This window comes from Syngnathoides biaculeatus, chromosome 4 (assembly GCF_019802595.1).
Source record: "Syngnathoides biaculeatus isolate LvHL_M chromosome 4, ASM1980259v1, whole genome shotgun sequence".
In the NCBI taxonomy this organism is placed as follows: Eukaryota; Metazoa; Chordata; class Actinopteri; order Syngnathiformes; family Syngnathidae; genus Syngnathoides; species Syngnathoides biaculeatus.
In genome coordinates this window covers 7253225-7281162 of record NC_084643.1, presented here as the reverse complement: position 1 = coordinate 7281162, position 27938 = coordinate 7253225, and the positions used below count along the sequence as shown (strand labels likewise).

Here is a 27938-nt window from a genome sequence, read left to right as displayed (position 1 = left end):
CGAGTGGAAAAATTGTTAGCTCGGAATAATGAATGCCCCCGCCCCTTGCGACCCCCCCAGATGAAACAATGAAAATCGAATGAAAGTGTTCCGTAGTCCAGTTTCCCCCAAACGTTCTACAAATACTCATCGAGATCTCACACCCTCTTCCGCCTTCAAAGCCTTCCATGTCATTTGACCAAAGTGACCAATTGAGGCTAAAACGTGTCAATAAAGGCCCAAAAATTATCACTTTTTTCTTTTTGCAAGGTGGAACGTTAAAAGATTTCACACAGTTAAAAAGAATCGGTGAGGGATTGGCTCATTTATTTACCAGCTAGCAATAAATGAAATGCCTTAGCCTTGATCATAGAGTATAGTAGATGCAGCTTAAGGGCTAGCATAGTAGCATCATTTGCTAACGAGCCTCGCCCTCGCTAACCATCGAGCGGTTCTTTCAAGAATTTATTTTTATTTGAATTACATTGTATTAGGCTATGATAAAACTTTCATTCATTGCACTGGCAAGTTTTTAAAGAAACATTTGCACATCTTAGATAAATAGTTCACGAGATAATTTAATAAAGATAAAAAGTACTGTAGGCATAGCCTAAAAACTAGGATAGTAGCATGTAGCATGTAATAACCTCATCATAAACTCATCATTACGTACTTCTTTCGGTGACTTAAGCTGTCGGAATTACATTCTGTTCCGCTATGGTCAAATGTAAATTAACAGTAGCAAACATATTTAATGAAAAATTTAAAGATTAGCTTAAAAAAAAAAAAAACAGTTCTTCCAAATTTCTCAGTACAGGTAATAAAAAAACACAAAAACAACACAGTACTGTTTATGTTGTACGGATAATAATGCATTTTTCCCCCTTACGTTATGGCAGTAAAATTGATGTTAGCACATTACCCCATACACAGTTTTGCCAATACTGTACCCTTCGATGATATGATCACAAAAAAAGCCAAATACATAAATAAAAATAAACAGATTCAGCAGAAGTCTCACCAGATATACCGTAGTTGCGTGTAATGGCGGTTAATTTTTGCACATTTGATGAAATCTTTTCTACGGATCACAAAATAGTCATCGATTAGAAATAACTCCAGGGCACTAGGACCCTGGGTCGCGTGTCCCACTTAAAGGGCCGGTGTTGTTTAATTAATACGCACGTCAGCTCAATTATGACTGGTCTTTATCCACTTTAGTTGTTCCTTATCTTGGCACGGCCCAGCTAATTGGCTCGATGTCATCAATTATAAAGACGGCGCAGGCTTCGGGAGGCGAGCTGGGGTGAGCGGGCGGCGTGGGGTGTTACTGGAATTTAAACGCGGCGCTAATCATTGTTAATAAACACATTTAGAAGAGGTTTAGGGACAATTCTTTTCGCTCTTAAAGACAAGAATATGTTGACTTTTCTCTTCTTATTAACGCGCCCGATCATTCTAACGCTTGTTTGGCTTGAGCAGCGGGTCGATCGCCGCAAAATGCATCAAGGAGGCAAATCCCGACATTAGACGCCGCCGGCAACCATTTCCTCCTCGTCTCCGCCTGTTTCACACTTACTTCGTCTCCTTTTAACATTGATATTTTGTTGAAGTGTTGAAGAAATGTCATTTGAGCGCTTTTGGGTGCTCTCTCGGCGGAACGGCTGCCGTTTCGGGCCTGCGCGAATCCTACTGCAATTCTTTTTTCTTCTCGATCGTTTCCCAAGGCATTGTCTTGGTCTTGGTCCACGGTCTTCGGCACAGTCGGCGTTTTCTCGGTGAAAAGAGATTTTGCAAATTAGAAAAGGTCTGGGAAGAAATGTTGTTGTTTTTTTTTCTTGGCAGCTCTTTCTTCTTCCGGGCAAGGCTTGGCTTTTCTGCACAGCTCAAGAATTGCTTGCCTCTCGATGTTCTCCTGGAACGTGTTCATCCCCAACTTTTCATGCTTTGAGGCTTTTCTCCCGTGCTTTGTCAACGACCTCCTCGCTTGTACTTGCCAACACATTTCCCTCTTCGACCGTTTCCCCAGAAGTGGCGCTCCCTTCTTCATCCGCCATCGTGTCGAGCTTCCACCTGAACGAACTCGGTCGCCGGTCGGGCCTGCGTTGATGTTTCATCGCTTGGCTTTCTCGGAGATTCCCGGCCTTTTGACATTTGGCTTGTTTTGCTGCAGTGTCTCCCCTTTCTATGGATGTAATATGATGCCCCCTGGTGGCCAAAGCGCCCATAATAGAAGGAGCAGCACAATGTCAATTGAATTTGAGCAAAATATTGTTGCACAGATTGTTTAATTCTTCACATTCCATTTCGTTGCCTTGTCACCTCACGTTTTTATATACAGTAGTACATTCCCTGAGTGTACAATATTTAGTTTGGGTTTTTTTTTTTTTTGTTGTTTTTTGTTAACTTAAAGACATCAAGAGCGTCACGGTTCAATTGCAAAGCGTTGGCCTCACAATTCCGACGTCCCGGGTTCAATCCCGGATGCGCCTGTGTGGAATTTGCATGTTCTCCCCGTGCCTGCGTGGCTTTTTTCCGGGCACTCGGGTTTCCTCCCACATCCCAAAAACGTGCACTAATTGGAGACTATAAATTGCCCCAAGGTGTGATTGTCAGTGCTGGCTCCTGTCCGATGATAGCTGGGATAGGCTCCAGCACTCCTGCGACCCTCTTGAGGATAAGCAGCTCAGAAAACGTTTGCCTCTTCCACTAACACTTCCAATTCCATCACTTCAGGCTTCATTTCGCATTAACATCACAAAAAAACATGCAACATTATTCGGATACTCGAAATTGCCCATAGGTGTGATTGTGAGTGCGGCTGTTTGTCTCTATGTGCCCCGTGATTGGCTGGCAACCAGTTCAGAGTGTACCCCGCCTCCTGCCCGTTGACAGCTGGGATAGACTCCAGCACTCCCCGTGACTATTGTGAGGATAAGCGGTGAAGAACATGGATGGATGTGCTAAAAGATGCCAACATTTTGCAATGCAATGTACGAGTATCGTATCTGATCCCTGCAGAAATGTCTGCCACATCCCTTTTTGTGCCAAAAACCCCTCTCTCGTCTAAATTTGTTTCCACTGAGCATAGAGAGAGGCGGCACGGTGGGGCAAGTGGTAAAGCGTTGGTTTCACGGTTCTGAGGACCCAGGTTTGATCCCGGCCGCACCTGTGTGGAGTTTGCATGTTCTTCCGGTGCCTCCTGGCTCTGCGGTTTCCTCCCGCATCCCACAATACATGCAATATTAATTGGACACTCTAAATTGCCCCTAGGTGTGATTGTGAGTGCAGTTGTTTGGCTCCTTCCCGTGACCTTTGTGAGGATAAGCGGCAAAAGAAAATGGATGGACAAGCATCGGGAAAAACATAGGAAACTAATTTGAGCCACTCACCATGTTCTGGAAATGAAAAGTATCCCTCTCGATATATGTATTCATTTTTCTGTCAGTTAAAGCGCTCAGATTTATTATCTTTTTTTAAACGAAGAATATTTAACTGCACCGACTCGAGTTTGTCAAGTCGAAGTGGGTCACTCGCCGGTGTTTGGACCATTTCAAAAGATTATAGAGTCCAGCCGAGGAGGCAGAATGCAAATCGTCCTCCGAGGCGACGCGCTGAAGACTTCGGGAGCCGAGCGCGAGGATCAAAAAGCTGCACGGCGTCGGGGCAGCGATATTATGGGATGCATCCAATCCACAGAAATAGAATCGCCTCGCAAATGACCCGCGATTAACTTCCGAAGGTAAGAAAATACGGAGATGATCCGTCTATCAACGCTAACGGCTTTCGTTCTTCCGGGAAGATTTTGCGAGCGCGTCGGTGGGAATTTGGGCCCGACTAATCTGAGTTCATGGCGTCGAAAGGCTCAGTGATGATTACAAAATCCGCGTACAACGAGGTCAACGCGGCTTACTGTTGTGCCAATTACAGAAGCCATAAAAACGGGCCTTCCGAGAGACAAAAATAAAAAAATAAAAACAACGTGTCGTCGCGAGCGCGTCAGTGGGAACTAAAAGCAATGAGCTACAACAATGGAGGAGAATGAGGGTGTCACATATTTACTGAGTTACGGCGGGCTTGTTGCTCGTTTTGTGCAAGAGGAGACTCAAGCAAAGTCCAAGACCGTGCGGGATACGACTGACAATTAAAAAAAAAAAAAAGTGGTTATAAAGTCCTGCGATTGGCTGTCAACCAGTTCAGGATGTAACCTGCCCCCTGCCCGTTGACAGCTGGGATAGGCTCCAGCACTCCCCGTGGCCCTCGTGAGGATAAGCGGGAAAGAAAATGGATGGATGGATGGATGGTTATCAAGTCACCGAAAGACAAACACTTTGAAAAACCCAACATTTGTCATACGTCATATTTTCTCAACTTGATGACTTTAATTTTATACTTATACTCCTCGTTTAATTTCCAAACATTATCATTATATTTTGTTGGCATGTTCCACACATTCAACAGTATTTGATCATTTCAAAGGAAATATTACAAAACAAAAACATATATACTATGGGGTAATTATCCATTCCATTTTCTTTTGCCGCTTATCCTCACGAGGGTCGCTGAAGCCTATTCCAGCTGTCAACGGGCAGGAGGTGGCGTACACCCTGCTAGCCAATCGCAGGTCACAATCACACCTAGGGACAATTTCGAGTGTCCAATTAATGTTGCGTGTTATTTTTGGGATGTGGGAGGAAACCGGAGTGCTCGGAGAGAACCCACGCAGGCACACGGAGAACATGCAAAGTCCACGCGGGCGGGTCCGGGATTGAACCCGGGACCTCAGAACTGTGAGGCCAACACTTTCCAGCTGATCCACCGTGCCACCATGGGGTAATTAATAATTTTTTTAAAAAATGCCGTATAGAGGTTGATTTATTTTTACACTTGCATGGGAGATAGTCGTAAAATACAAAGCAAAACATTGCTTGCATGTTCCCTTTTGAAAGGTTTTATGATGGGCACAAATCCCATTTTTGCTTAAGGGAAAATTCAAATGGAGGGTCTGGGGGGGGGTCTTGAAACTAAAGTTCTTATATAGATCTTGTCTAGTTAAAAATATTTTTATCCAGAAGAAAATCGTTCATTTCTTCATGTTGTACACAAAGAACTTTTTGGAGGACCAGCGAGCGCTTGAGCGCGAAAAGCGATTGCCTGAATAAAATTCCGGGGCCAAAAGAAGACACCGCATGCAGCTGGGATGGAGTAAGACTTCCAAGGGGTCCACAAAACTGTTCTGTAGATCTATGTCATGCGACACAGTGACAGTGATGTGACCTTGTCCCTGCACGAAAGTGGTAAATGACCTCATCATCACTTGGCATACCAGAGGAACACACACACACACACACACAGACGTAGAAAGCGAAGAGGGGCCGGTCCAAATGCACGCAAGCCGAGAGTGAGTTCATGGCTGGGCACGCCGGCTAATAAGCTTTGAGTTAGGCCCATAAATTATCCATTTATGGCCCTGGACCGTTTTCTATTCTAATGGCGAGCCATCAATCCCTCATGCACCGCTCGCCACCAACGCACACACACATGCACGAGAAAGTGACAGAGAAGCGTTGGACTGAAGCAGCAACGCCGCATTTGTGATCGGCTGCGCGGTTGTCTTATCTTCAGACCGCAGCCTGTTTGCGGGAGGCAATCGGCGAGAAAAATGCACAGAAGAAAAGCCCCTTTGTGTGTGTGCGCGCGCGTGTACACATTTGAAATACATGCCATAAAACGGGGGTGTCAAACTCATTTTTATCGCGGGCCGCACTGTAGTTACGGTTTCTGTCAGAGGGGCCATTATGACTGAAACCATGAAATTCTTGACTTGATTTAATATAGACATTAAATGTATCAACTTGTTTCGGAATCAGAAATCAAGGCTAATTGGGGTTTGCAACTATTGTTGATATTTGGTAACACGAAAATGCTTGCAATATCTCACTGTCATCATTTCTGATGTGACAATATGAAATTTTGGTCCGGTGGAACGTTGGATCAACTGGTGAAGCGTTGGCCTCACAGTTCTGAGGTCCCCGGTTCAATCCCAGACCCGCTTGTGTGGAGTTTGCGTGTTTTCTCCGGGCACTCCGGTTTCCTCTGACGTCCCAAAAAACATGCAACATTAATTGGACACTCTAAATTGACCCTAGGTGTGATTGTAAGTGCGGCTGTTTGTCTCGATGTCCCCTTCGATTGGCTGGCAACCAGTTCAGGCTGTTCCCCGCCTCCTGCCCGTTGACAGCTGGGATAGGCTCCAGTACTCCCCGTGACCCTTATGAGGATAAGCGGCTAAGAAAATGGATGGAAATTTTGGTCCAGATTTGAACAGAAATCACGGAAGTTGAAGTTGTTACACATGATTCGCCTTCGCGGGCCACATCAAATCATGTGGCGGGCCACATTGGGCCCCCTGGGCCTTGAGTTTGACACCTGTGCCATAAAAGATGTGAATGTGTTCTTATAATATAAACATGAACATAATAGGTATTACGGCCTTTGTGTAATATACTTTCTAAAAAAGACTGCTTTTGTTGTGACATTGTTGCTTAAAATGTGAAAAGGCAATTTTGCGCCTTCGGGTTAGTCGTTGAAGCTTTTTTGACGCTGCCTGTAAATGTCGACATTTTCTGCTCGCTTGTCGTCATTGCCGTTTAAACGCCACACGGAGGCCGGCACAAGGTCAACCTGGACTTTTTCCCTCTGTAGTGTCAGAGGCCTTGGTTTTTTTTGCCAGTTTTTTTGCAACACAAAATGGGGAGAAAAAGGGAAATTCCCCCCCCCCCCCCAATGACAGTTTTTGCACAGCCTGTGGAAGTTTTTTTCCTTTTCTCCCCACGGCAACATTTTGTACAAACGGGGCAGACAGACTCAACCCATCAATGTTCCGTCTTCTGAGGTAGTACGAGAAGCCCCTTTTACACTCTCCGATCAAAAGCGGTTTTTACGCTGTCGTGTGAAATCAAAGAAAAAGTGCAATTGTCTTTGTTGTCCTGTAAACTTGAGGTTGAAGCCTATTTTTGAAAAAAAAATTGCACATCAGCTGCCTTTTTGCTCACAAGTCAAAGCACACGACTCTGATCTCCAAAGACTAAGTAAGTAAGTTGGGTCACGCTTATCTCAAGGCAGCACTGTACAAATATTGTCATTTAGAGCATTTATTTGCAAAATTAAAAACGAAATTGATCAAAATAACAAAAAAAGGTTCAGTGTAAAGGTGGCTCAGCTGGTAAAGCGTTGGCCTCACAGTTCTGAGGACACGGGTTCGATCCCGGCCCCGGAGTTTGCAAGTTCTCCACATGCCTACGTGGGTTTTTTCCGGGTGGGCACTCCGGTTTCCTCCCACATCCCAAAAACATGCAACACTAATTGGACACTCTAAATTGCCCCTAGGTGTGATTGTGAGTTTGGCTGTTTGTCTCGATGTGCCCTGCGATTGGCTGGCGACCAGTTCTGGGTTTACCCCGCCTCCTGCCCGTTGACTGCTGGGATAGTCTCAGGCACTCCCGCGGCCCCCGTGAGGATAAGCGGCAAAGAAAATGGACAGATGAATGGAAAAAAGATTCCATCCTTTTTTTGGGGGGGTATCTGTTCCGTTATCTCTTCCATCCTTCGACCGTATCACCCATTTCTCACACCTTTCCATAATGCCATCTCAATGCAAAAGTGGATATCGGATAATAGATGACGCCCCCTTGCGTTGACGAGCATCAAAGAGCCGAGAATAGAAAGCGGCCAGCTATTTTTAACTTTCTCTTAACAAGTCCGAGAAGCGCGTCGCTGCCGCGTGTGCTATCTTTGCAGCAGTCTGACACACGTGTACGCGCAGACGCGCGCGCGCGCACACACGACTCATAAAAGGCAAACGATGAGTGAAAAAGATCCCAATATCATGAGCTACTTTAGTTTAATAAAAGAATGATGTATTGATAAGGTGGCCACTAATTAATGGCACTTTACTTTGCAACATCATTTTAAACTTCATCTACTCATAACATCGCACATATGTTGTCTTGTACACGCACCAGCGACAAAACGTTTCCGTATCTGGGTGATGACTTACAATTGTCTTACTTTATTATATGTTAATGTTTTTTAAGTTGATAGATATTGTCTTTAAAATAACACTTTGTTGCATTATTTGACACATTTTCTCTCTGAATTCTAACAATAGTGTAATAACACAAGAGAAACGTTGTAATAGATCCTAAACGGGTATTTTTTTTTTTAGCTCATGAATTCACTATTGTTATTATTAACTTTTACTTGTATATATATTTTTTACTTCACTTAGTTATGATTAAATTGTATTTCCATTAAGAACTATATGACGTTACACAAGCAATTATCTCATTAGAATAGGGTTGGTTACATCAACATTTGTATAAGAACTTTATATTGAAATTTTACAAATATCTCTTATGCCTGAAAAATATGCTTTTTTTCCCCCCAAAATGCAAATCATTTCATGACAACATTACTCTTTTTTCAGATAACCTTTTCTCTTAATATTTGCACTTCACTGAGGCGCTCGGGGATATCTATCTATCTATCTATCTATCTATCTATCTATCTATCTATCTATCTATCTATCATCTATCTATCTATCTATCTATCTATCTATCTATCTATCTATATCTATCTATCTATTCGTCCATTCCATCCATCCATCCATCCATCTATCTATCTATCTATCTATCTATCTATCTATCTATATATCTATCTATCTATCTATCTATCTATCTATCTATCTATCTATATATCTATCTATCTATCTATCTATCTATCTATCTATCTATCTATCTATCTATCTATCTATCTATCTATCTATCTATCTATCTATCTATCTTCTTCTAATCACATTAAAGCTAATATTTTTTATTCTACTTTTGTAGAGTAACATGGAAATATTAATATAAACCTTTGTGTAAGAATTTTGCACAATGCAGACTTCAAAATCTGTATTTTACCCAATAGACAATTTACGACAGTGACGTCAATTTAATCTCACATTAATACAGCATTTTTAGTCTCATTTTACTATTTTCTCACCCCTCCTTTCCCCCACCAGTGTGATCCAAACACTTCAAACTCAACAACCGAGCAGACCGACTCACACTAAGCGTCAAAGTTGCAGTATTGCGGTATCGTCTCGTGACGTGACAAAAAAAAAACCCAAAAAACGCAAAAGTGCTTGCGCATGCTGCCACGGGAAAGCACGAGATAACGGAGAAAAAAAAAAAAAAAACTTGTCCTGGTGGCACACATCGCGCTCATCGTGTCTTTATGTCCACAACCCTCACCCGGACGCGAAAGCCTCTCCGACGGCTGACGGGTGTCGTCGGCCGCGTGAGGAACACTGATCTCCCTTAATTATACATGATGTGTCACCGACACGCCGGGGGAGCGAGACGGAGAGAGCAAAGACGGAGGAAAAAAAGACATGGAGAGAAAGAGAGAGAGAGAGAGAGAGTATATGGGGGGGGGGAGGAAGCAAGAGAGAGGGATGGAATAAAGACAGGAGGAAGAAGTGGAAGCCTGCAGGGAAGAGGTGAGGTCAACTGTGTACTGATCTCGACTTGTTTCTCCTTTAGTACCACTGGAGTATGTTACATGACTGCAACGCCCCCCACACACACAAGTGTATACTATTGCTGCATTCCAGGCTCTTAGGAAGTACTCCAGTCTGGACTTAACGGGAAATATTACGGAGAGTTGACTTTTTCGGTGCCGGTATAGAGCTGGGGCAGGTGGCGCCATATTGCCGGTCAAACCGAGCTGATTTTTCAAATTGCCCGGTTGTCACAACAGACGAGACGGATATTCAAAGAGATCATTCGACGGAATATCAGATGAAAAGATGAAAAAAGATCGATGGATTTCGGCGATTAAACGTGAGGGACGGTGCCCAACCAAAATACGCGCATGCACCTGTGTAGCGATCGCTTCATTTCAGGTAGGAATTATTATTCTCAATCTCAAATTACCAAGACGTTTTTATAATGCCAAATTGACTCATTTGAGAACAATGCGTATTTTTCAAAAAAAATGTCTGGCGCAGAGATTTACGAAGGTTAAGTGTGGCCGCAATCGCTTCCGTGTACGTTCTGTGGAGACGACTCCATCCTCTTTTTTTCCCCCCAATCATAGTTAATGAATGCAATATTTAAATATTGGTATTTGTATTGAACACAAGATGAAAAGATCGATGGATTCCGGCAAAGGTTAACGTGTGGCCGGACACGCTTCCGCGTTCACGAGCCGTCAAAACCGTCACTATGTGAGATGTATTCTTGATTGAGAACAGATCCCGCAACGACGTATTTGTACGCGTCCGGACTTTTCTACGCTTTCAAACTCTTCCGTGTAAATCTCGACAACTTACTCACCAGATCCATGCGTAGATCCAGTTGTCCAAGACAAGCGGAAGCGGGTTAACAGTCCACTTTCTTATCGGTGAAAAGATCGACTTCGGCATGAAATGCGGGTCCTCTATGCCAAGTGTCTCTCATTTTTCCACGTACCTCCGTTTATTATCACCTTGTAAATGTTTAACAGTATCAGACAAAACTCTGGGCGTCGTTGTATAAGACATTTTTGTTTCGTCTCAACGGACTTAACATTGAACAATGCTTTGTTTGACCGGCAATATGGCCAGTCACGTGATTTCAGTGACGTAGGTGCACGAGCTCTATACAAGTCGTCGTATCTCTGGAGTTCCTGCCCGCCCATTAAAACGTCAAATGAAAAGATTTCTAATATCATTCTTCCGCCTTTTTCAGGAAATACATGAGCAAGTCCTTCTGCGCTGTGCCGCCTTGACTGTCTGCTCACAGTGAGGATAAGTCACATCAGAACCGAAATACCCTTGCCCGTGATACGATCAGGCAGGTTGGCTGAGGATCTGGAGCCACTTTCGAGCCACAACACTGTCTGTCACGAGCCATCGGGGCGGGGAGGACCCAAATGCAGGACGTTGAGGCAAAGGCATAATGTCCAGTTGGTTTTATTTCAGAAGCAGTGTGCGCACCCGATGACCCGGTGCATATTCAGCAAACTGGCAAATGCCCGTGACAAAAACTCCAACATAAACATATGGTCAATTAACATGCGCCACAGCTGTGACGACTGCCAGAGGTGGCACCGTCCAGAGCAGTGACCAGGCCACGCCCCTCCTGGCAGTGCTCCGGCCCCGCTCATGACACTCTCTAAAATCAATATCAGCCTCAAACATTTTTAACTCCCACAGGTGGAAAGCAGACCTGCCTTAAGTTTTGTTAAAGGGACAGATTAGCATTCCCTAACAATCTTACCTTCTGACTGATTGGTGAGGTCGTCAATGCTGCGATCGATGGGTATTTGGGCTACAAACCTACAAGGTGCTCTAGTAAAGCCGGGGGAAGGGGCGGGCAGCGGTCGACTTGCACGAGGCAAGGCGGACCTCGAAAAAGGGACTCCCCTCCACAGTACAAGGACGAGCAGTCGACAGGTCCACTCGACAACTCAACATCAACTTTTGAAGCTTGAAGTTGTCTAACGGCCAAGCAAGTTTCGGGCATCTCTTCTCCCACTCTGCCGATTTGCAGAGGTGTTAAGACTGGGACGTTCTGCGGAGCAGCAAAATGTCCTGCCGAAAAGTGTTTGTACGTATGCACGTGTCCACAAATATGAAAATAATTGTGAATGAATGCCGTCACTCCGGAATGTTGTGTGCAGTTTTGTGTAATGAAATCCAATTCGCCACCAGCGAATCCCACCGCACACGTGGATGCTCTCTCTCTCTCTTTTTTTTTTTTTTTTTTTTTTGCAATAAGGAGTCAAAGGCAGACATTAAATGACGCTTTTACGCCACGTAACATTTAATCTACCGACGTATCTGCGATACGTGTGCCCCGACTGACCCACATTGCGGAAAGAAAGGGGGAAATGAAGACGGCGACAAGAAAGAAAAGTTCCGCCGCCGTTGTGAGTCAGCGAGAGCAGGACGAGGCGGAGGAGGTCATGAAATATGCACGGCGGAACACGGAACGAGCACACGGCGCAATGGCGACACAAAAAAACACTCTGGAAAAGGGAAAAAAAAGAATTTGATGTGATGCAGAATTAGCAAGATTTCCGCTTGATAGGTAAATTAAAAAATATATATTTTAAAGAATTAATATTTCGCATGTTACAGGAACACCACTACAAATAAGTCATGCTACCAATGTAGCATCGCTCGCTGATGTCAGCTTGTTTACAGCGCCAATGCTAGCTTCAGACTGCTAGCGCTGCTAACTTTTTGAAGCTGCATATGCATTCTCTGTGACTTTTTATCACGATCGCACACTTTGAGACCATCATTTCATTTTGTTTTCAGTCTTAGCCTTTGTTCTAATTATAATTCTAGCAGACAGGGGGGGGGGGGGGAGTGGTATTTTTATACAGTTTAGAGTGGCCTTTTATTGCGGGCAGCCCAAGACACACCTCTGCAACCATCGCGCCGTCAAATTTAGCGTCTTGTTATGCCACACCTGTGAGGTGGATGGATTATCTCGCCAAGAAAATGCCTTGTTTTGTATATCGAGAACGTCCATCCATCCATTTACTTAGCCGCTTATCCTCACAAGGGTCGCAGGAGTGCTGGGGCCTATCCCAGCTGTCAACGGGCAGGAGGGAGGTTACACCCTGAATTGGTTGCCAGCCAATCACGGGGCACATAGAGACAAACACCTTCACTCACAATCACACCATGGGGCAATTTTGAGTGTCCAATTAATGTTGCATTTTTTTTGGGGGGGGTGTGTAAATGCGAAATGAAGCCTGAAGTGATGGAATTGGAAGTGTTAGTGGAAGAGGCAAACAAACATCCATCCATCCGTTTTCTGAGCTGCTTATCCTCACGAGGGTCGCAAGAGTGCTGGAGCCTATCCCAGGTATCATCGGACAGGAGCCAGCACTAACAATCACACCTTGGGGCAATTTAGAGTCTCCAATTAGTGCTTGTGCTTGGGATGTGGGAGGAAACCCAAGTGCCCGGAAAAAAAGCCACGCAGGCACGGGGAGAACATGCAAACTCCACACAGGCGGGGCTGGGATTGAACCCCAGTCCTCAGAACTGTGAGGCCAACGCTTTACAGCTGCTCCATCGTGCCGCCTATAATCCAGTACTGTATATATATATATATATATATATTTTTTTTTTCATATTTTTCTATATGCTCAATTCCCCGAGTGTGCCTCTCAAAAGTGAACACGTAGAATTGTGCATGTGTTGAGCTCAAATAACGACCATTACCTGCACGCTTGGACTTTAGGACCATGCACTTACACTGGTGGCAGCCTATAAAAATATGTATTATAAAAATCATATTTAAAAGGCACAATGACTCGCATCCGCTCCACCACACCCAATGAACTCCATTTTTCTTTGCTGTTCTTAGAGGCAAACTTCCCATCTAACTTCTCTCTGTCCACGCGTGCATATAAGCACGGACAGCAAATTAAGTCTTAGCCACGTTTTTGCTTTTCTTTTGACGTAATTTTGCATTTTAGAGGCCGTGCAGCGCACGTTATGTAAAACTACACCGGAACGCATCGAGCATGTGTCCCAGCGCATCCCTCGATGCGCTCTCCAACACAACCCCCCCCCCCCCCCCCCCCCGGTCGCGATCGCGCCTCCCTACCTGGATGCTGCAGGAGATCTCCGAGTCGTCCAGCAGGCGGATGGTGCACGGGATCGCCTGGTGGTGGTTCTCCAGGGAGCGGATGCTGGGGCTGCGGAAGCGCAGCATTTTCATCCTCGTGTGAGGCTCCGACGCCGAGCTCCACGCGGGATGTCGGCGCATCTGAGGCCGGGATGGACGGATGGACGGATGGACGGATGCAGGAGGAGGAGGAGGAAGGACAGACGGAGCGTGTCCGCTGCTCACAGCTGCGGCGCAGACAGCACCGAGTCGCTCGCTTTCTCTCTCGCTGGAGATCCGATTTAAAGGGCCCCTGCACATGCAGTGACGTCACAATGACGTGAACAGTGGAAATGAGCAGACGCCTCGAGCAACTATCTGTGCCGTCAGTCACACTATTATGTACACGTAATATATGGATGAAGCGGAATAACAATCTGAATCTTTGGCATTTGTTAATGTAGTTCAAGTACTGCACTGCAAATATATATTAGCATGTAATGTTGTGAGAATTAAGTTGGATTTAATGATAAGAATGTTCCAAGAGCGAGTTCGTATTTTTTATGAGAAAAAAAAACGTTTTGAAAAAAAAAATCTAATGTTGAAAGAATTGTATTAATAGTGCTGTGGAAAAAGTCATTTGAATTTTCGAAAAAAAAAAACATTTAAAAATTGTGTATAAAACTCAACCGTTTTTTTTTTTTCAAGCCATGATTTTAGGAGAAAAACTAAAAATCTGAAAAAAATATTATCAAAGAAAAAGAAAAGTTACAAGAGCTTTGGCATACTTTTATAAAAACAAATTACATTTCAAATTATTTTCTTAGTCTCTTATTTACATTTTGCAGTGATTTAAAGTTACAATCCATCCATCCATCCATTTTTTTGCCGCTTATCCTCACAAGGGTCGCGGGGAGTGCTGGAGCCTATCCCGGCTGTCAACGGGCAGGAGGGGGGGTACACCCTGAACTGCTTGCCAGCCAATCGCAGGACACAGAGACAGAAAACAGTTGGACTCACGATTGCACGTAGGGGCAGTTTATCCATCCATCCATTTTCTTAGCAGCTTATCCTCACAAAGGTCGTGGGGAGTGCAGGGTACACCCTGAACTGGTTGCCAGCCAATCGCAGGGCACAGACATAGACAACAGTCGAACTCACAATTGCACCTAGGGTCAATTTATCCATCCATCCATCTATTTTCTGAGCCGCTTATCCTTACGAGGGTCGCGGGGAGTGCTGGAGCCTATCCCAGCTGTCAACAGGCAGGAGGCGGGTTACACCCTGAACCGGTCACCAGACAATCGCAGGGCACATGGAGACAAACAGCCGCACTCACAATCACACCTAGGGGCAATTTGGAGTGTCCAATTAATGTTGCATGTTTTTGGGATGCGGTAGAAAACTGGAATGCCCAGAGGAAACCCACGCAGGCACGGGTAGAACATGCAAACTCCACACAGACGGATTTGAACCCGGTCCTCAGAACTGTGAGGCAGATGCTCTAACTAGTCGTCCACTGTGCAGCCTGTTATAATTATTACGGTTACTAATACTGACTATTTCTAGTGCCTTTTGAGGCCCAAAGGATGTTTATTATCTTTTTATAATAACGCGAAATTGATCATCGTATATAATGTATATACGTCATAAAGAAAAACTTTATATGAATGTCACTTACCTGAGGGAAAATAAAGGCCCACGTTATCAACTTCGGGACTGTTTACATTTTTTTTTTCCTCGCAATAAGTCTTGATGCTTCGGAGTCCCTAAAGGGACATTGAAAAAAAAAAACGTATTGAAAAAAAAAAAGTACTTGTTTTTCTCATTGTAATGAGTAACTTACTCATTGCACTGTAAGTTACTCATTACAATGAGTAAGTAACTCATCACAATGAGAAAAACAAGTACGTTTTTTTTTTCAATACGTTTTTTTTTTTTGTTTCATTGTCCTTTTAGGGGGTCTGCACGAATCTTCCGATAAGCGGTTTGGAAAATGGATGAATGGTTTTCACTTATCTCGGGAGAGATTTCCTCGGCTTCTGAGACGAGGCGACGTCACTGAAAGGTTTGACTGAAGTCGGGCACACTGAAGTCACACACCACACACACACACACACACACACACAATGATGAAGGACCGGGGGGCTCGGTACCGGTAATCAAAAGCATGAAATTATTAAAAAAAAGATCAAACCTCTTGTGCTCGGAGAGGGAGAGAGAGAGAGAGAGAGAGAGAGAGAGAGAGAGAGAGACTAAAATAATTGAAAGTATCTGAAAATGTGCCACCATATCATCTGCAACATCAAAGACTTGCGCTGGTCGTCTTCTCTCCTCCTCCTCCCACACTGCTCATCCCTCGCTTTTCCCCACCGTTGCTTTCCCTCGCACTTTTTGAATGGTAAACTCTGGGCAGGAATTACCGAAGGTTTGTGCGTGCAAAATTTCCATCAAGTTCGTTTTGCGGGTTCTGCGAAGACGACGGTACACGCAGACCGTCATTTATCGTTGAGTCAGCAATATAATTTTTGAGTTTCTGAATCGTTCGGCCGGTTTGGATGCGGTCACAAGACTGAGTCATGCCACATCGTCAGTGAGAAAATTCCTTTCAACTTTGCTTTTGGTTTGGGTCATTTCAGTCCACCGTGACAATTGCCAAGTGGTCTAAACCCAGTGGAGGTTTTTTTTCGAGTGTACTGTCCCCAAAGTGTTATTGTAATGTTCTTCGGAATGGACACATCCATTCTTGGTGGTGGTTTATAATTAAAAATATCACTTTTTATGGTTTATCAGGATGATGGATTTTTTTTTTTTTACAACAGTTTGTTTGCCGGGTGCCACGGTGGCGCAACTGGTTAGACCATTGGCCTCATAGTTCTGAGGAGCGGGGTTGAAAACCCAGACCAGCCTGTGTGGAGTTTGCATGTTCTCCCCGTGCCTGGGTGGGTTTCCTTTGGCCACATCCTCCCACATTCCAAAAACATGCAACATTAATTGGACACTCTAGATTGCCCCGAGGTTCGATTGTGAGTGCTGCCTCCTGCCCGATGATAGGTGGGATAGGCTCTAGCACTCCTGTGACCCTCGTGAGGATAAGCAGTTATGAAAACGGATGGCTGGACTTTTTGCTTCTTCCACTAACACTTCCAATTCCATCACTTCAAACTTCATTTCGCATTTGCTTGCTCTCGCAGGTTTTCCACAGTGAACTCCAACAGCTGCCTAAAGCGCAAAACCTTTTGCGACACTCTCCACCAATTTTTACATTATTTGCTAACAGCGCACGATGCGTTAGAATGAGTGAAGACACAATCTGGAATGTTGGGCCTCACCTCGGATTTCAGGCTCTACATAAGGCCGGTTGCCTTCAAAATGTGCAATTACAAATCACGTTTCTTGCTTATTTCAGTGCATTATGGCACCAATGTTACACTATAGGCCAGTGATTTTCGACCTTTATAGAGCCGAGGCACAAATTTTACAAGTGAAAAATCCCACGGCACACCGTCAAAAGGAAATGTCATCAAATAATTACCATACGTACTTCCTGCCCTCTAATAGAAGAGGATTTTTTTGTTCTGTTTGTCATTGTGCCTCACTGGCATAAATAGATGAATAAAGATTCTTGGAAATAAATGTTTTTTTTTTTAGCAATTACATAAAATTGGATAACTTCCCACGGCACACCTGAAGAGCGCTCACGGCACACGAATGTACCCCGGCACACTGTTCGGGAATCAGTGATATAAACATTATTGTGCAAAAGTCATGTAGGACACCAGCAGCTTTGCGGAGTAGGTCAAATCAAGTTGTACATTTTGGGATTTGATGAAAATCCATCCATCCATTTTCTTGGGCGTGCTCGAACCTATCTCAGGTGTCATCAGGTAGGAGGCGGGGAACACCCTGAAGTGGTTGCCAGCCAATCGCAGGGCATATGGAGACAAACAGCTGCACACACAATCACACCTAGGGGCAATTTAGAGGGTCCAATTAGTGTTGCATGTCTTTGGGATGTGGGAGGAAACCGGAGTGCCCCCCCCGGAGAAAACCCACGCGGGCACGGGGAGAACATGCAAACTCCACACAGGCGGGGCCGGGATTTGAACCACGGTCCTCAGAAGTGTGAGACCTCCACTTTCCGGCTGCTCCGCCGATGAAAATGTTCTTGAAAAATGTGCTTTAAAGTCAGACAAAACTTCACATACAATTAGATCATAAACGGTCCACGTGTGTGTCCTCCATCACAGAGAAAGACGCTCCAACTGGCGGCCTGCTCCGCCCTCAAGCGCCTCTCCAGATTCAGCCTCCTCCCCCGGCTCTAAAGCACCTCCCATCTTCCGCTGCCTCGCCCCCACTTCCTCACTCCCTTCCCCGGTGTCCTCTTTCTCTTCCTGCACGCAGACTGCTGAGGTCATCCGCCAGAGGATGGTCAAGTCCCATAAACGGTCCTCGTCATTTGTATTGGAACTCAAACTGAGCCGATCGATAAACTGGAGCGTGTTTGCTCTCTGCTGTTAGTTGCACGACATTACAAGATGGAATCAAGTTGTTACAGTACAGCTGTGCATTCATCGGCGTAAATATTTCATTAAATAATATGCTGAACTTTCAATAGGTAGAACCTTGCATGGACAATTGTACATTTATATAAAAGTACAAATACAATATTACACCCGAATGCATTTATTGTGTGTGTGAGTGTTACCGGAAACATTCTCAACTTTTTACACAGAGTACCACATTAAAAATAATAATAATAATAATAAAACAAAAAAGAAGTCATGATGGTGATATGTGAAGAGCTGTCATTTTAAAAGAGTAGCATAGTAGGCGTATGTGTATATCCCAAAATATATTTTCTCCCCAAAAATGCCATTGTAACCGATTAAAATGTATCCCACCAAAAAGGTGAATGATTTTTTTCAAAGATAAAATGCAAATATATTCAACTTAAGTTAAAGACAACAACACACCGCTAGTTTTACGAATACCACAGTGAGACTCAATGTTTTTTTTTTTAATTTTAAAATCCACTCATTTTTTTAGCTAAATACTTGAGCCAAGTTTAAGACAATCCATTTGCGCTACTCGACCCAAGGAGGCCCGATAATTACAATGAGACGTATGAATCTGTTGGAAATACTTGAACAAATTCATCCATAAAAGGTACCCTGTGATCCATTGGCGTCCTGCTTTGTCCCCACGGAAACCGCTTCCTGATCTGAGGGAGGAATCTCACTTCATTTTTCATAACTCCACCGCTGCCCAAAGAAAAACGGCACGTTTTCTTACTTGCACGGAACGTACCTTACGAATGTAATTTAATACATAACATTTTATAAAAGCATAAAATGGGTTCGGCGCCAGCGCACCCGCGACTGCAATGAGGATAAGCGGTCCAGAATATGGAGATGCATAAAAATAGAAAAGATGATGATTTTTATTATCATTATTATTAACTACATATTTGCATATCCATCCACTCATCCATTTTCTTTGCCGCTTATCCTCACAAAAGGGGTGCTGAAGCCTATCCCAGCTGTCAACAGCCAGGAGGCGGGGTACATCCTGAAGTGGTTGCCGGCCAATCGCAGACATATTTATAAATCTGGTACAAAATTTGAAATAGATGAACAAAATCTGTAGAATGCTGCAAAATGCTATTTGGGAATATTGTAAATTAAATTACAAATTAAATTAATCGTAAGTGCAACTTTGAGGATGTTTACATACGAGGGCGTCAATTGAAAGTATTGTTTTTCAAAAGGGATTAAAAAAAAAAAACATACATGTGAAGCTTTTCATATTTCCTTTTCTGAGACGCAAAGAGCGAAAGTATCCTTTTTGGCACAGCTCCGTTTCCGTACCAATCCCAGCTAGCAACTAGCAAAGGAAGAGCTAACAGTGCTGTTCTTTCTTCAAACAGGTGAAATTAAGACTTGGATAACTTTCACTATCCTTGCCACTCTACCACATAAGTCGCCGTGTGCATTGGGAAAATCCGCGTAAGTGCATTTTACTCCTTGTGGGCGACCGCGAGTCTCATCTGTGTACTTGAACCAAAAGAAAGAAAGACAGGAAAAAAAAAAAAAAAGCAAACCGGCATTCGCTTTGATACAAGCGAAGATGCTAAGCACAGCTAGCTGCAAAACAAAGGTCTCGTGTTTACACTTGAGTCTGCATCTGGTCTTAAATGTCGCATTCAAACAATAGTGTCGATTGCAATATTTCCCCCCCCCCACAGGAGTGCTCCTTACTCTTCATCAGTGTCAGGCTTTCTCAATGGCATCGTCAGCAACCATCATGGTCCCCACCACCGCCTCGCGCTTCGCCCCGCTCCAGATCGACTCGGACTCCGACTCGGACCCCTCCGAGGCCGTGAAGGCGGCCGGCAAAGGCGGCGCCGGGAAGCAGCGGCCGGAGAAGTCCGCGGGGGGCAAAGCGCCTCAGGGCAACGACAAGAAGAAAGACAAGAGGAAGAAGAAGAAGGAACAGCAGCAAAGTGAAGCCAACGAGGTGAGGTGGGGAACACAAATTAAAAGTTAAAAAAAACATCAATATGAAGCACCAACAGCCTTGATACACTTTACACCCTAAGGTTTAAAAAAAAAAAACGGAATAAATGGTGATATATTCTTGTATATTCCTCCACATCCCAAAAACATGCAACATCAGCCACTGTAAATTGCCCATAGGTGTGATTGTGAACGCGGCTGTTTGTCTCGATGTGCTCTGCGATTGGCTGGCAACCAGCTCAGAGGTGTACCCCGCCTCCAGCCCGTTGACAGCTGGGATAGGCTCCAGCACTCCCGCGACCCTTGTAAGGATAAGCGGCTAAGAACATGGATGGATGTTCTTCAGTAAAAGTAGTACATCATTTCCCATCCTCTCAGTCATGTGTACATAACAGAACTGAGTACAGTTCTGTTTTAACTTCAAGCGTGGCGCGATAGTGTTCAAGACTGGCTTGAAAGTGGCTCCGGATGTTCACCTGGCCGAGCTGAGAGAAGCGACCATGTGGCATGTCATGAAAATGCGATGCACACTAATTGCTCAACGGTTTGACTATCAGGCGGGCTTGTTGGCTTGCCAATTGTCGGGACTTTGACTTGAGCAAGTCAGTGTCGTCGCAATTTTTGGGCAATCCTGATTGAGAATTACTCGGGTCCGAAATATGTTCCATACGAGGAACACAAAAAAGATGGCTTGTTGGGCTTTGGCTTTCCTTCCTTCCCGTGCATTTCTCCCTCTCCTTCCTCCCTTCCTTCCTTTGCATTCCTTCCCATGCATTCCTCCCTCCTTCCTTTCTTCCTTTGCATTCCTCTCTCCTCCCTCTCCTTCCTTCCTTTGCATTCCTCCCTCAATCCTTTGCATTCCTATCTCATTCTTGCCTCTTCTCCCTCCCTTGAGGAAGGAATTATTGAACAGGGAAAGAGACCTTCCTTCCTTAAGGGGAAAGGGAAGGAAAATGAAAATAAAGAAGGGCAAAAGGAAGGGGCAAAAGTCTTAAGGAAGGAGAAGAAAGAGAAGGACCTTCCTTGCATTCTCTCTCCTCCCTCTCCTTCCTTCCTTTGCATCCTCCTCCATTCCTTTCTTCCTCCTTTGCATTCCTTCCTCCTCTCCTTCTTCCTTCCTTGCTTCTTTGCTTCCTCCCTCCTTCCTTTCTTCCTTCCTTTGCATTCCTCCCTCCTTCCTTTCTTCCTTCCTTTGCATTCCTCTCTCCTCCCTCTCCTTCCTTCCTTCCTTCATTCCTCTTTTCGTCTCTCTCCTCTCCTTCCTTCCTTCATGCTTCCTTGCATTCCTCCCTCCTTCCTTTCTTCCTTCCTTTGCATTCCTCCCTCCTTCCTTTCTTCCTTCCTTTGCATTCCTCTCTCCTCCCTCTCCTTCCTTCCTTGCTTCCTTTGCATTCCTCCCTCCTTCCTTTCTTCCTTCCTTTTCATTCCTTTGCTTTCCTCCTTCCTTCGTTCCTTACTTTGGATTCCTCCCTGTCCTTCCTCCCTCTTCTCCTTCCTTCCTTCCTCTTCTCCCTCTCGTTCCTTCCTTCCTGGGTACACCCTGAACTGGTTGCCAGCCAGTCGCAGGGCATATACAGTCAAACACCCACAATCACACCTAGGGGCAATTTAGAGTTCCCAGTTAATGCATATTTTTGGGAGAAAACCGGAGTGCCCACCCGGGAAAAAAAAACCCACGCAGGGATGTAGAGAACATGCAAACTGCATACAGGCGGGGCCGGGATTTGAACAACGGTCCTCAGAACTGTGAGGCCAACGCTCTGGAGCTGCGCCACCGTGCCGCCCCCTTCAGACTTGACGTAAAAAATCGTCTCCACTCGCAGCTCCGCAATCTGGCCTTCAAGAAGATCCCGCAGAAGTCGCACGGCCAGCCGGCCTGCATGACGCTGTCGAGAATAGCCAGCGGGCTCCTCGGCGCCGCGCCGGCGTCGCAGCAAGGCTGGCAGCAGTGGAAGCAGAGGGACGAGCAGGTGAGAGCGGATCGAGCCGAGCTCGCCTCGTCGGTGTGCCGCACGTCTAGAACTTGTCGTCCTCTTCCTCGCCGCAGATGACATCTGAGCTCTACGAGGCCGACTTAGAGAAAGCTTTGATCCTCAGCAAACTGGAGTATGAAAAAAACAATGAAAAAAACAAACAGGTACTCACAACAAGAAGACTTTCTGCATTTGCACTGTACTCTTGTCCCACGGGAAATAATGGAAATTCATTCAGTGGAACCTCGGAATTCGAACGTCTCAGCGGTTGTAGGAATCAGATTTCGACCCAAAAATCTGTTAAAAAATGCCTCGGTTTTCGACCCAATTTTGGTGCCTGAACAAGTGGGTGGCCCACTCGAGCTGAGCAATGAAGTACGCACATGGGGCGGTGCCGAGATGAGCCGCTGCACACTTAGTCATGTAGTCTCTCACAGCACACCGGTCCGTTCTCGCAGCGTACATGCAGAGGGGTTCAGGTTAGGAAGGGCATCCGGCGTAAAAACTGCCAAACAAATATGAGTGTTGACACGCTGTGGCGACCCTTAACGGGACAGCCCGAAAGAAATACATACATATAAAATGGGATTTTACTATTTGGGGGTTTGGAACGGATTAAACTCATTTACATTATTTCCTATGGGAAAATATGTTTCGGAAGTTGAACAACTCTGATTTTGAATATTTCACAAGAACAAATTGTTCGAATTTCAAGGTTCCACTGTACGTAAGTATTTCTTACTACTCATACATGTGCAACACTCCATGTGGTATTTGACATCTGAATATACAAGTGCATTATTTTGTCCACAAGAGTACTAATCCGGATCGGCGTGTACCATCTCACCTTTTTCAGCAGGCCGGCAACAGCAACCACGCGTCCTCGCCGAAGACTCGCAAAGACTGCGCCCCCGGCAGCGCCGCCGGTAGCGCGGCCGCCGGGGGCAGCGGGAAGGAGAAGAAGAAGAAGAACACGCAGGCCAAAGAGAAAAAGACGGTCTCTCTTCAGAACTTCCAAGCTGAAGGCAACGCAGGTCAGAAAAACTCTCAGCTCACGCCAGCGACAATTTTCCAAATACGCATCATTCACGTACTTTTGCTCTGTGTAGAAGCTGTGAGCCGGAAACCCGAAAAAAAGGTGGGTGTCTCGCCCCACAACCCCCCCGGGGGGGGGGCAATCCGTGGCATGCGGGCCACTTCGGGGCCATCTCGTAATCTCATCCGGTCCACTCAGCATTAACATGATCAAGACTCCTGGATTATTTGATGAATGAATTCTGCTAAAATTGGTTAGTTAACTCATTACAATCAATCAATAAATAACTGGTTAGTTTTTGTTGCAATAGAGGAAAAAAATAAACAACAATGTAGATGTATTCATCTCGTGTACTTTAGTACATTTGGTTAAATGATTCATTTCAATTTAGAAATGCAAACGGTAAAAAAATAAGAAAATTAAGAGCTGTAGTAGTTTCATGAACACATTTTCACACCAAGCACAGTTTAATGATTTTGTATCTTGTAATTAAATGAATAAAATGGTGAAATTAAAAAAAAAAATCATACTGTACAGTGCATTTGATATTTTTAAGAGATCAAAGTCACACAAATAATGTAAATAATGTGATGATAAACAATTCTTATATACATACCACATTTATCTTAATTTAGTGTTGATGATAAACTAAAAATGCTCAAATATAAACTAAAAAAATGTATTGTTTCATATTTGGATTCATTGATGTAAAAAAAAAATGCATTATTGATTAAATAATTGCTTACCTAGTTAAATCATTTTAATATTGAATGTATTATTAAACGGCTGGTAAAGCGTTGGCCTCACAGTTCTGAGGTCCCAGGTTCAATTTCCGGACCTGCCTGTGTGGAGTTTGCATGTTTTCCCCGTGCCTGCGTGGGTTTTCTCCCGATTCTTCCCACATCCGCAAATCACGCAACATTAATTGGACACTCTAAATTGACCGTAGGTGTGATTGTGTGGCTGTTTGTCGCCATGTGCCCTGCTATTGGCTGGCGACCAGTTCAGGGTGTACCCCGCCTCCTGCCCCTTGACAGCTGGGATGGGTTCCAGCACTCCCCCGTGACCAAAGTGAGGATAAGCGGTAAAGAAAATGGATGTATTATTAAACTAATTGACTTTTTTTAGTCCCCCCCCCCCCATGTATTTATTTATTACCTCATGCACACACGACACGGTCGATCTCTTGGTTTTGAAAATGGACGGTGGTTCTTTAGCAAAAATTTGCCCACCCCCCCCCCCCATCAGAAGTATTTATGACATATTACGTCTGTGAACCCCCACCCCTCCCCATGCCAGGAAGCGTCCAACTCTGCTGCGGCGCCGGGCCAGGAGGAGCGTTTCTTTAACAAGCTGGAGGACGACGTCAACCGAATAGTCCAGCGGGAGAAGCGACGCCAGCAGTTGAACAGCAAACAAGACGGCAACACTCCGGCAGAACGCGGCCCAGTAAGTGTGCGCGCGGAGCCGGTTTGGGACGGGCTGATTCAAATGTAGGGAAATGTCAGAAAAAAATGAAATGCTCAACTACAGATCGATCGGTCTTTCCACGCGACCAATCGCGTCTGCTTATCGTCGCCGCTCTCCCTTTTCCCGCAGGACCCCCGCGCCGAGCAGCTCAAGTACGAGCTGGAGAAGAAGGACCGGCAGATCGTCGAGCTGAAGAAGACCATCGGACAGTGGGAGGTCGGACCCCGAGCGCGTCGTAGCGCCGCGGCAGCGGGCAACGCTGACCACTCGCCTCATGTGTTGCAGGTCAAACACAAAGAGGTGAAAGCCAGAAACGGGCAGCTTCTCAAGATGCTCCAGCAAGGAGAGAGTGAGCCCATCCGGCCGTTTTCTCACGCGCTTATCCTCATTAGGGTCACCAGCCACCCTGGAGTGGTCATGGGAAATACTTGCTTCAAGCTTCTTCGTCTTTCCTTTCGCCTTGTCACGATTAGGGGACGATTTGTTTGGGGGCCTGGGAAGAGATCGGAGTGGAGGTTCGAACACAGAACCTGAACTGCGTGGCAAAGAAACAAAGAAGCTTGTCAAACAGCATCACGTCATTTTCTGTGGCAACTTATTATTTCTTGCTAAGAATGTATTTGTATTCATCATTTGCACAGAAAATATGTCCCAAAAGTGCATTTTCTTTTTCACTTTTGAAATATTTTTATCCCCCCCCACCAAATCCCCACTTAACATAGATTTGAATAATAATTGTCCCTTAAATAGTCACGTGCAACAATTTTGCATGACTTTGTTAGCAATAAATAACTACAAATGAAACCCAAATAACTTGATAACCCTTGGAAATATCCATCCATCCATTTTCTGAGCTACTTATCCTCACAAGGGTAGCAGGAGCGCTGGAGCCAATCCCGGCTGTTACCGGGCAGCAGACAGGGTACACCCTGAAGTAGTCGCCAGCCAATCGCAGGGCAGATGGAGACAAACAGCCGCACTCACAATCACACCTATGGGCAATTGAGAGTGTCCAATGAACGCTGCATATTTTTGGGATGTGGGAGGAAACTGGAGTGCCCACCCGGAGAAAACCCACGCAGGCACTGGGAGAACAGGCGGTGCCGGGATCAAACCCGGGTCCTCAGAACTGTGAGGCCAACGTGATACATTAATGATAATGGGAATATGTTTTCACTCTAGTCTTTCTTTTTGCGTGTGTAGTGAAAGACAAAGCCGAGATCTTGCTGCAAGTGGAGGAGCTGCTGCATATCAAAGAGGAGCTCTCGTCGCAGGTTGATGGCACTTTTCGTTTTGGATGCATGAAATTGGACATTTTGGACTTAGTCCTGCTCGGGAATTGTTCCAAATGACGCTCAATAATTTCCTCTGTGACTCTTTTGTTGGGTTTGCCAAGAGAAACTTTTGTGTGCCTGCGCCAGCTCATGTGGGAATTTGAGACATCATGTCATAAAAGAAGAGGACACGAGGTCCCTTTCGCCTTAATTAACCGTTCGTTCGGTTTTGCTTCTAGGTGACCTTGCTACACGCCGCTCTGGAACAAGAACGCTCTAAAGTCAAAGGTCTGCAGTCGGAGCAGCCCAAACATCAGGTGACTCTTTCTGAATAATATTTGCAGACTCAAAACAGTTCCCTTCATGAAAGACTTCCTTTCGGCTTGTCCCGTAAGGGGTCGCCACAGCGCGTCATCTTTGATTCACGCACATTTTTTTTGGCACAGTTTTACGCCGGATGGCCTTCCTGACGCGTTTTTTTTTCAGCCCGGGAGAGAAGCTTACAGCACCCGGTATTCCCAGGCGGTCTCCCGTCCAAGCACTAACCAGGCCCAAATCCGCTTAGCTTCCGAGATCTGACGAGATCGGGCGTTCTCAGGGTAGCATGGCTGGAAGCCCCCTTATGAAAGGCTAATTAACGTAATTTCCGGCCTATAAGCCGCGACTTTTTTCACGCGCTTTCAACCCTGCGGTTTATGCGGTAAAAGCGATGCGGCTTATTTGTGCATTTTTTTCTGACGGCCGCAAGGGGGCACTCGAGCGGAAAAGGTAAGAGTGAGACCGGTGGAATGTATGTGCCGAGGAAGTGACTTTTACCCGTCCGGCGCTCTTCGCGCTGCGCTAGCGTGCTACTGCCGTGTCTCAGTGATTTTTTTACCAGTATGTTTTTTTTTCAACCTGCCCTTTTAGCGCGGTGCTAGCGTTAGCTTTAGCATGGCAGCATTAGCATTAAAACTGCGGTGTTAGCGTTAGCTTTAGCTCTAAACTCTCCGTGTACCGTCTTTGTAAATCTTTCGTGTTTCAATGTGGGCACTTGCGCTTTTACATGGCTGCAGCCTGCATATGTACCAAATGGTATTTCCTTTACAAATGTATTGAGTGTGGTTTATAACCAGGTGCGCTCTGTCGGCCGGGAAGTACGATAACTCCCCGGTCACATTTGAACATTGGTAATTCGCGTATAAGTAAAAAGATCTGAACCACAGTATGTACATGTAAAATGAAATATTGCATTTCAGTAATTTTAACACACCCGTGTAGACATTGAAAAGCAAAAAGTTAACAAAAGAGGACAAACCACAAATTCTGTCCTCACAAGATGGTGAATCTGAGTCTTTTCCCAAAACATATTATCGTCCACAATATTTAAGACAGTTGGAATTTCCTCCAAAATGGTACAATTTAACCCAAAAGCGCAACTGGCAAAACAACAGCAACCAAAAAAAAAAGGCCCTGTAGCGAAAACGATGAATGGTTCCCTCTCCATTGCATGTTATGCATTTTAAAGGAAAACCTTATTTACTTAATTGCAGTCTGCTTTTAGTTTCAACTTGTACGAGAATTAAGAATGTCACTTGAACAAAATGGCTGCCTCCGACTCATTTGTGCTTTTTTTCGGTTGCCAGGGGAACAAGAGAGGGAAGAAAAGTTCCGAGGCGGATCTCTGATGATTCCACTTGAAGTCCCAAGAACATCGCGTTGGCAAAGAAACATTCTTGTTTTGTTCCTTTTTTCTTTTTTTATGTTGGACTGTATCAGCATGTAGTAGTTGCATGCCTCTCTTTCACACTCACACAAAATGGTTGTTAGTGCTGCCCCCTACAGGCACAAGTGCATAGAGACACGAGTGCCTGATTAATTGTTCAAAATGCCAAAAAATCTTTGACAGACTTGGGACTTGTGAAATGTTTCTAGTTTGGCCACTGTTAAATAAAAGTAAAATGCTTTTTCAGTGAAACATTTTTTTTTTGCTTTCATTATTTAACATAATTATTCGATAATTAGTTGTATTTTTACCGAATTAACAA

The 27938-nt window shown here is 44.9% G+C and overlaps 2 protein-coding genes and 1 pseudogene across 4 annotated transcripts in view; 1 reads left to right on the top strand and 2 right to left on the bottom strand.

Moving 5' to 3' along the window:
• frmd3 (FERM domain containing 3) overlaps window positions 1–15329 on the bottom strand; it is a 55990-nt gene extending 40661 nt beyond the window's left edge. The window contains exons 1-2 of the mRNA XM_061817982.1: window positions 15322–15329; window positions 13641–13953 (exon numbers count right to left, since the gene is read on the bottom strand). Of these exons, the coding sequence (XP_061673966.1) occupies window positions 13641–13802 (162 nt within the window). The 5' untranslated portion in view covers window positions 13803–13953; window positions 15322–15329. The remainder of the gene's footprint in view (window positions 1–13640; window positions 13954–15321) is intronic.
• A 4102-nt stretch (window positions 15330–19431) lies between these two features.
• gkap1 (G kinase anchoring protein 1) lies at window positions 19432–27872 on the top strand. 3 transcript variants are annotated; one of them, XM_061817006.1, is made up of 12 exons: window positions 19432–19569; window positions 19888–20159; window positions 21982–22128; window positions 22206–22295; window positions 22988–23165; window positions 23241–23269; window positions 24467–24616; window positions 24767–24853; window positions 24923–24986; window positions 25841–25911; window positions 26151–26228; window positions 27537–27872. In XM_061817006.1, exons 2-12 carry the CDS (start codon window positions 19926–19928, stop codon window positions 27576–27578), a joined length of 1170 nt encoding a protein of 389 aa, XP_061672990.1. In that variant the 5' UTR covers window positions 19432–19569; window positions 19888–19925; the 3' UTR covers window positions 27579–27872. The 3 variants fall into 3 exon arrangements, with proteins under 3 accessions (XP_061672990.1, XP_061672991.1, XP_061672989.1); XM_061817007.1 differs by having other exon boundaries at window positions 19490–19648; window positions 23244–23269; XM_061817005.1 differs by having other exon boundaries at window positions 19490–19648.
• LOC133500089 (5S ribosomal RNA) lies at window positions 26409–26527 on the bottom strand (annotated as a pseudogene).
• Window positions 27873–27938: the final 66 nt, after the last annotated feature.